This window comes from Aulonocara stuartgranti (assembly GCF_965226115.1).
Source record: "Aulonocara stuartgranti genome assembly, chromosome: 4".
Taxonomy (NCBI): Eukaryota; Metazoa; Chordata; class Actinopteri; order Cichliformes; family Cichlidae; genus Aulonocara; species Aulonocara stuartgranti.
In genome coordinates this window covers 444581-453297 of record NC_138942.1, presented here as the reverse complement: position 1 = coordinate 453297, position 8717 = coordinate 444581, and the positions used below count along the sequence as shown (strand labels likewise).

The 8717-nt window shown below is 46.0% G+C and overlaps 1 protein-coding gene across 2 annotated transcripts; it reads left to right on the top strand.

Moving 5' to 3' along the window:
* Window positions 1-2224: 2224 nt before the first annotated feature.
* On the top strand, window positions 2225-7735 carry maptb (microtubule-associated protein tau b). 2 transcript variants are annotated; one of them, XM_082530945.1, is made up of 10 exons: window positions 2225-2544; window positions 2849-2914; window positions 3216-3256; window positions 3430-3487; window positions 3564-3643; window positions 5247-5396; window positions 5472-5553; window positions 5662-5771; window positions 6111-6278; window positions 6375-7735. In XM_082530945.1, exons 1-10 carry the CDS (start codon window positions 2454-2456, stop codon window positions 6405-6407), a joined length of 879 nt encoding a protein of 292 aa, XP_082387071.1. In that variant the 5' UTR covers window positions 2225-2453; the 3' UTR covers window positions 6408-7735. The 2 variants fall into 2 exon arrangements, with proteins under 2 accessions (XP_082387071.1, XP_082387070.1); XM_082530944.1 differs by having other exon boundaries at window positions 2230-2544; window positions 2846-2914.
* Window positions 7736-8717: the final 982 nt, after the last annotated feature.

Sequence of the window (8717 nt, the reverse complement as noted above, 5' to 3'; positions counted from 1 at the left end):
CCACTTGATTATAACTGATTTATTTATAACATTTTATATAAAAGAAAAACGAGAAGCACATTAATTCATAAATGTGATCTAACAAAGGTAAAGGGAAAAAATTAACCATGTTTGCTGTTCATATGTCTTGTAATTGGGATGAAGTAAACATCTGTTGAGTAATTTAACATAAAATTGTTTGATAGTGTTAATTTGGAAAGCCAAAACTCTAGCGGGTCCACCAGACCCATGAACACTGGCTGAGTAACAAAAATACGAACACCACACAAGGGTTAAATATGTTTATATTGTCCATCCTGTAAAATAGTCAGATGTCTGTTCATATTAATGTACAGAATTCACCTGCTTGCTGCTACTACTGCACATTCACCCAGTGTGTGTGTGTGTGTGTGTGTGTGTGTGTGTGTGTGTGTGTGTGTGTGTGAGAGACGCGCGGCGGACACTAAAGCGGTGGCGCCAGAATGTCACGCTAAAAAGAAAGATTCTTTAAAATACAAGGGGGAGCAAGCGAGTCAGATACCACGGGCACAGCGAGGAAGCAGGTCTGATCAGAAACAGTTTATTACTGGGCCAGGGAGCACAAATAAAAACACCCTTAAAATGTACGTAATAAAATGTTTGCTCTCTACTAAAAACAATTCTAAAACCCGTAAAACTACCATTTTCTACATTCACTAAACCCCCCCCTGCTATAATTAGGCCACATGTTCATTATGGGTCCATCAGCAGGCCAGGAATTCCTCCTTTAGAGCAGAGTCCACGCCAGCCCCGTCTTCGGCAGACAAGAAAGAGCCACCCATCTTCTTGTCCTTCCGCTGGCCCATCACTTCCCAGTCCGGCTTGCGTTCTGCACCCGAATCCATGATGCGACCACCGCCACAGCTCCCCTTGTGTCGGTGTCCTGTAACATAACAAATAGGGGCCAGAACAATGGTCCCAGAAGCGGCCCTGGCTCATGGCCATGGTGACCCTCTCCCAATCCAGCTGCACCCAGTAAACAACAGTAGAGACCCTACTCACAAATGCAGGCAGAGGTAAACCTCTGCCCTGCTGCCAATCACACGCGTTGTCTCTTACTGTTGCCGTTCCATGAGGTCAGGACTTGGTCGCCGCATCACACTGGCCATCTTGCATTAACCTTCCAGTCTGGGGCCTCTCTCTTCAGTGCTCAGCTAGCCTGTTTTTAAAAGGTCTTTACACAGCTGATAGGCCACCTCTGGACACACCCCTGCCTCAGCAGGTGGTCCCTATCAGCTAATTTGTCCCATGTGCAGCCAGTCCACAGTGGATAAAAACCATGTCACATAAAACACTAAAAACCATGCAATAGAAACAGAATAAAACCATGCAAATAAAACAACACTCATAAATAAACACTAAAAATCTGAATAAAAACAATATACAAGATAAATACAAATTTCCACTGTGTGACATGTGTATGTATGTATGTATGTACGTACGTATGTACACACATATATACATATACATACACACACATATATACACACATATATATACACACACACACACACACACACACACATACATATATACATATATACACACACACATACATATACATATATACACACACACATACACACATACATATACACACACACATACACACATACATATACATATATACACACACACATCCAATAAAAAAGGTTTATCATTGATTGAAATTCATTCAGAAATGTTTAACGAATGAGCTGTCACAACTTTCAAGTACAAAGTTGTTATGAAGTCTGTCACATTCCCCCCTTTTTCTTTTTTATCCTTTATTTATTTATCCTTCTTATTTCATTGTACTGTATATTGTTACTCTTATTTGCCTTGTATGTCTACTGTACAAACTGAACTGGAATGACTGACTGTTCGCTTTATCATTTCAATAAAGTTTGGGAAAAAAAACCTCTTCGGCCGCTCGCTTTTGCCGTATTTTGCGGCAAAATTATCCACATCCACCGCCGCGCTATGAATTGCGGGATATATGGGACCACGAAGCGTGCACCGGACCACGCTTGATATTTGGGGAAATCGACGGCGCATTTGGAGTATGCATTTGAATCACACTTAGAATTGGGACAGCCGTCGTCGCGTGGCGGTGACGTAACCGCACTTAAAATGCGTACTTCAAGCGTGCAGACTCTTAATTGGGACACAGCCTGTGTGTCTCTGTGTCCCAGGCAATCACATATCAGGTGATGTTGTTTTATTCTCACCTGTGTGCAGCTGCAGTTCCGGTTCAGATTACTGTGACCCCTCTCACACCTGTGAGAATTTCACTCTGTGGAGCAGAATCGCGTTATTTAAGCTGGTTTAATGTCTATAAAGAGAGCCGGAACTTCATCGCCGTCATCGCGTGCGACCTGAGACGAGAACGCGACACTTTCTCTCCTCCGTCTGGATGCAACGGATTGCCATGGTAACGGCAGCTTCCTCCCGGCATGCAGCAGCCTGCGCCCCCCTCCCTCCCTGTTAGAGCGGCGCAGGGTGGAGCAGCAGACGGACCGACAGCAGCAGCAGCAGCAGCAGGAGGTAAGAGCCGGACAACGCCCGTCCTCCTTCTCTTCACCCTCTTCATCCTCCTCCTCGGAGATTCTCGGAGCAGCTGCGGCGGGTTTGCGGTGACCGGATCAGTCCGCAGGCTGCTGTTAGGCCCGGAGCTAACACGGAGGAGGAGGAAGAGCGGGCTCGGGTGTAGCTGCGCTGACACATTCAGACTTTTATGATTGTATTTCTGCATTATCATCATCATCATGGTGATTCACCGTGCCTGAGCATGCTCACTGACTCCTCTTCATCACCTCTCCTCTCTGTGTCCTCCCCTCCTCTGTAGGAGTGAAGATGGATGGAGACTCCGCCCCCCTCACAGATGGCCCCGCCTATGAAACGCAGAAGATGGAAGGTTGGTAACAATAATTACTGACATTTGATCGATAACTAAAGGTGTTACGAGAAACTGATCACTTGACTGAGCTTTAATCCTAACCCTACTCCCAACTTATTTTGCTCCACCCCTCCACTCTGATTGGATGGCTGTTAACTGGAGCCGGAGAAGAAAGCGACTCTTGCTCCACATAAGATGAACATGAAAAAAACCTGACAAGCAGCAACTTTTACCAAAGTCAGAGAGTCAGCGATCGACGAACTCTGGCTGTTCTTTGATTATTAGTCCACATTAAGATATTTTTTTAATCCTCCCACAGAAAAAGCCGCTGTGAAGGCAACTTCTGAAGAATCAATGAAGGTAAATCTGTACACTTACTGATCGGAATCAATAATCAGCTGTTCCCAGAGGCTGGCGCCATGCACGAGGCCAACACGATGATGGGAAATGTTCACGAACTGGAAGATTTTTCCCAAATTCACAGCTTTCAGACCTCGCTCCTTTTCACCATGGTAACCGACATTGTGTTTCAGGCCTCCAGGACAGCAGGAGGCACCAGAGCAGCCAAGATGATCTCAGCCAAGAGCACAGGTACACTGACCCAGTATAACCAGTCACACCAGTTTAACCCATCAGAGCCACTAACCCGTGTCTGTCTGTCTGTCAGAGTCCGTGGACGGCGTCAGCAGTCCAGGAAGTCGTTCTCCCGCCAGCCGATCGTCCACGCCTAACAGAGAGGTGAAGAAGGTGAGAACACCTGAGATAGGTGCTGAAGTATTCATACGCTTTACTGCAGTCAAACCAGCAGTACAGCAGTGTATAGATACTCTGACAGAGGGTTACTGGTTCAGCAGGGTCGTTCTGTCTGCAGTCACTATGTTGTTCCAGAGCACGCATGTTACTGAAATGATCCGTACACAGTGTTGGGGTGTACATGTACCGCCGTTACGTATTTAAAATACAAAATATGAGTAACTGTATTCCGTTACAGTTACCGTTTAAAAAGGTGGTATTTAGAGTACAGTTACTTTGTTGAAATAAATTGATTACACGGCGGTACTTTCCTGTTTCATATTGTGGCGGGTCGGGACTGTTTGGGTTTTGTTGGACAGCTACGTTCTGTTGTTCCAGGCGGCAGCGTTACGGTTGCCATGGTTACAGGGTGACGCGCTCTCTTTGTGACTGTGTTTCCTGGGTGAGAGAGCGCCTTTTTTTGTTGTTGTTGTTGTGCTAAGCTAAAAGGTAGAGTGTTACAGACATAGCCCTAAAGAATGTAGCCTCATGGGCAGTGTAGTCCGTGCTGCAGGGAGAATGGACTGCCATACAAGTTATGTGTCTGTGAGCGCGAGGAGGGAGAAAAAGGAGAGTCGAAAAGCAGGAGTTATCGTCAAGCAGAAACGGGAGCTGGAAGCATGTAAATATAATAATAACCACTGCAGCCAAGAAGAGTGCCTGACAAGCCCAGTTGTAAGTAAGCTATTACGACTCGACTGTACGCTGTGTTCGTGTTTTCATCCGAAACAATAAGTTCTGTTGGAGCAGCCTTTCAACGCCTCTCTCTGTCTCTTGCAAGCAAAGTTGACCCAGACAACAAAGTAAAGCTAGTTTTCAGCTACGAGCCCAACAGGGAACCTGACGTATTAGCCAGAGGTCCCTTTACTACGGTTCAGACCCGCGGAACTTCAGTAATAGTAATAAATCACATTCATGTAGTTGTAAAAGCATGATAATATATTAAGTAATCCGAAGTATTCAGAATACGTTACTCTCATTGAGTAACGTAACGGAATACGTTACAAAATACATTTTGGGGCATGTATTCTGTAATCTGTAGTGGAATACATTTTAAAAGTAACCTTCCCAACACTGTCCGTACATAATGTGTGTAGTTCTGTGTGATTTACACAGCATTAAGTAAAACTGCAGGTCTTCATTTTCACTGATGAGCGCATCACCTCACAATTAATGTAACGACTGTTTGGACTGCCTGTGCGCGATGCATCCTATCACTGCAGTGTCATCTGCAAACTTTAGAATAGAATAGAATTCAATACAATAATACATACAGAGAAAAACCCAACAATCATATGACCCCCTATGAGCAGCACTTTGGCGACAGTGGGAAGGAAAAACTCCCTTTGAACAGGAAGAAACCTCCGGCAGAACCAGGCTCAGGGAGGGGCGGGGCCAGGATGATATGGTACCACAAGGTCATTAAGATAAGATGGGGCCTGATTATTTAAGACCTTGTATGTGAGGAGCAGGATTTTAAGAGCCAATAACAGAAGGACTGGTTCTGACAGTGTCTGTAACTGGTACCGGTGGTTAAAATGGTTCTGCCATTCTGCAGGTGGCGGTGGTCCGAACCCCCCCCAGGTCTCCTGGCTGTGCTCGTGGACGGACGCCCCCCCTCCCCTCTCATCCAATGCCCGACCTCAGCAATGTGAAGTCAAAGGTTGGGTCCACGGAGAACCTGAAACACTCACCTGGAGGGGGCAAGGTAACGTACATCCGTCCACCTGCTGTGCAGAGCTGACTCTCAGGTAGAACCTGACACTCACCTGTCTGTCTGTAGGTTCAGATCATCAACAAGAAGCTGGATCTCAGTAATGTGACGTCAAAGTGCGGCTCCAAAGACAACATCCACCACAAACCAGGTAACGTTCCACACCACAATCACATATCTCGAGATTAAGTGGAGAGCTGATCAATAAAAAGTAGCACAGACGAGTAGTACCGGCTGATCTCTTCGCTCTACTCCTCAGGTGGAGGGAAGGTGGAGATCAAGTCAGAGAAGGTGGAGTTTAAGACCGTTCAGTCCAAAGTCGGCTCTCTGGAGAACGTCACTCATGTGCCGGGAGGAGGGAAGAAGAAGGTACGCACTAACATCCACCTCCTCATGGGGGTCGGAGGAGCAGAGTCAGCACTCCCGACTCCTCTGTTACACCTCTGTCATAGAAACTTCAAACAACGTCCTGCACGCAGAAGACCTGCTGTCTCCTCCGTAAATGGAGACGTCTTCGGCCCTGCTCACGCAGGTCACCGGTGTCACGTGACCTAATTTGTCCTTTGCTGTAAACTCTGTCCGCTTACAGTGGAAGCATAATTTCTTTTGTCCTTTTATTTGGCGCTTTACACACCCAGCTCAGGAGCAGCACATTTTTGTCATGTGACCTGATTCCCAGTCATGTGACACCTGCGTGTGTGTTTGCAGATCGAGACTCAGAAGCTGAGCTTCAGAGAGAGCGCCAAAGCTCGAACCGACCACGGTGCTGAAATCATCATCCAGGCTGACTCCTCCCCTTGTCATCTTAGCAACACTTCCTCCCATGGAAGTCTTAATGCAACTGAAACTCCACCCCTCGACACCCTGGCCGATGAGGTAAGAAGTCCGGGGAAGAAAAAAAAAAAAAAAAAAAAAAAAATCACAAAGTAAAAACATAACATATGCTAACACACCACTTCCTCTTTCCGTAAGGTGTCCGCCTCTCTCGCCAAACAAGGCCTGTGATTGGACAAACCCTGTGCCTACAGACCCTGCCCCCCTGCTGTCACCAAGGAAACGGCCTAATGGAAGAAAAAAAAATCATCATACATGTTACACAAAGCTACCGAGGATTGGAGAGATTTTATGAATCAGAAATCACCCAGAGTTCACCCAGGGTCACATGATCAGCCTCACATGATCAGCCTCACTTATATTTGTTATCTCCACTGCGAATCAACTTTAAGCTGAGCAGTGACAAATGAATGAATAAATATGACTTTCAGCAGATAAATGTTTAACCTTAAGAGTTCCTGTGGTAAGCTGATCAGCTCAGCGTTTAAAAACCTGATCAAAGACCCAACGGCGTTAAATGCGATTAAACACACACACACTCCACAAACCTGTGATGCGTAAATGCCCACAGCGCCCCCCCCCATACCCGGAGCCCGCTCTTTAATCTGACCTTTGAAGAAAATTTGAGCTCGTTTTGAATTTGGCGACAGACGCACGGCCGTGAACGTGTTAGTCCGCCGCACGATATCCTCGTGTCGGTGTTGTTCCCACATCATCATAATAAATGTTGTTCCAGGTTCAACATTGCAAGTGACCAATCACATTGTTGTGACGTCATACTTTTGCGACTTCGGAAAAAAACACCTTAAAAATATAATCTACTTGTGAGAAACCGCCTTTGTCCGACAATACAGCAATTTGAATTCTTTGCATTTCAGGATACTGTTTTTAATGAACTGTAAGCATTATACAGATTGTCCTTGCAACATTGTAATTTCATAAATTAATAAATCGCTTGGCTTGCAAAAGTATGACGTCACAACAATGTGATTGGTCACTTGCAATGTTGAACCTGGAACAACATTTATTATGATGATGTGGGAACAACACCGACACGAGGATATCAGATCATCCTTAGTCCGCCTGTGCTGTGCAGAAGTTTCGTTTTGAGCACTGAGTCGATGAAAAAGCATCTGAAGCTTGAACTCGCCATTATTTTAACATCTGTCTTGAGCACTTCCTGGAGGAAACAGGAAGTGTGAGAACGGTGGGAAAAAGTGAAACATTAAGTCATGTGACTCTGGAAACAGGAAGAGTGTTATTAGCGTTGTTCATAAAATGTGTCCAATCATCGAGCCTCTATCTCTCTGATGTCATCTTTCTACCAATCATATCTCTTCTGTGTTTTTGCTGACGTGCTGTACCAACCCCTCACCACCACCATCATTAAAAAAAAAATACCCAGAATGCCGTTTGATACCAGGTGCCAAAACATTTGTGTCTCTCTGCCTGTTGGCTGTTCAAGTGCTTTGTACCAATAAAGTTTCTCTTGAATCTGACGAGTTTTTCATCACTGCAGAGAAACGCCATGACACCAGCCTCATAACCGCTGTCAACAACATAAAAAGGAAGCAGTTTTATCAGATTTATGTGCTTCTTCCACTTATCCGGGGACGGGTCGCCTAAACAGAGAAGTCCAGACCTCCCTCTCCCCAGTCACCTTGTCGTTCCCAGGGTTAGAAAGATATCGTGTCTCCAGCGTGTCCTGGGTCTTCCCCGGGGACTTCTCCCAGTGGGACATGCCTGGAACACCTCACCCAGGAGGCATCCTTGTCAGATGCCCAAACCACCCCAACTGGCTCCTTTCGAGCAGGCTAAGCTCCTCACCTGATCTCTAAGGGAGGCCAGCCCCCTTTCAGAGGAAGCGCATTGTATCCGCTCACTCTACACCATGAAGGACAGGTACAGCATCCAGATCACTAATCCGTCTGCCGATCTCCCCTAAGCAAGACCCAGTGATGAAACCAAACCAGAAAAACGCCATTCTGAATACTACATCAGGCGCAATGGTTAGCACTGTTGTGAGGTTCCTAGTTTGTATCCCAGCTCGAGCATGTTCTCTGGGTTCCTCTCACAGTCCAAACACCTGCTTGTCTGTTAGACCTGTGACAGACAGGAGTACAGCTGGGATAGGCTCCACCCCCCCATGCCCTTTGTCTGGATGGACAGATGATGTAAACAGTTCATGGTAGGCCAGAGTGAGGTTTTTAGGTTGACTATTATGAGATATGCACAATCGCGGCAAAATCAGTTTAAAATTTTAGCTTGGAGCCGCAGTTAGCAGCTACATGCAGCCTTTTATTGCCTCGCCCCCTATCACAGCTGGAATAGGCTCCAGCACCCCCGCAACCCTGAAAAGGATAAGCAGAAGCGAATGGATGGATGTTATGGGATGTCTTTCAATATGAAACTGGCTGCAATTAGTCCACATCAGCTCAAAACCACAAGAATCATCACCTGTACAAACCAGTGTCACGGCAA

Bases quoted from the DNA above. Each gene is read 5' to 3' on its own strand.
- maptb (XM_082530944.1), top strand. From the start codon at position 2,454: ATGCAGCAGCCTGCGCCCCCCTCCCTCCCTGTTAGAGCGGCGCAGGGT. The intron at 2,915-3,215 runs GTTGGTAACAAT...ATCCTCCCACAG, and splicing joins TGAAACGCAGAAGATGGAAG to AAAAAGCCGCTGTGAAGGCA. The intron at 5,772-6,110 runs GTACGCACTAAC...GTGTGTTTGCAG, and splicing joins CGGGAGGAGGGAAGAAGAAG to ATCGAGACTCAGAAGCTGAG.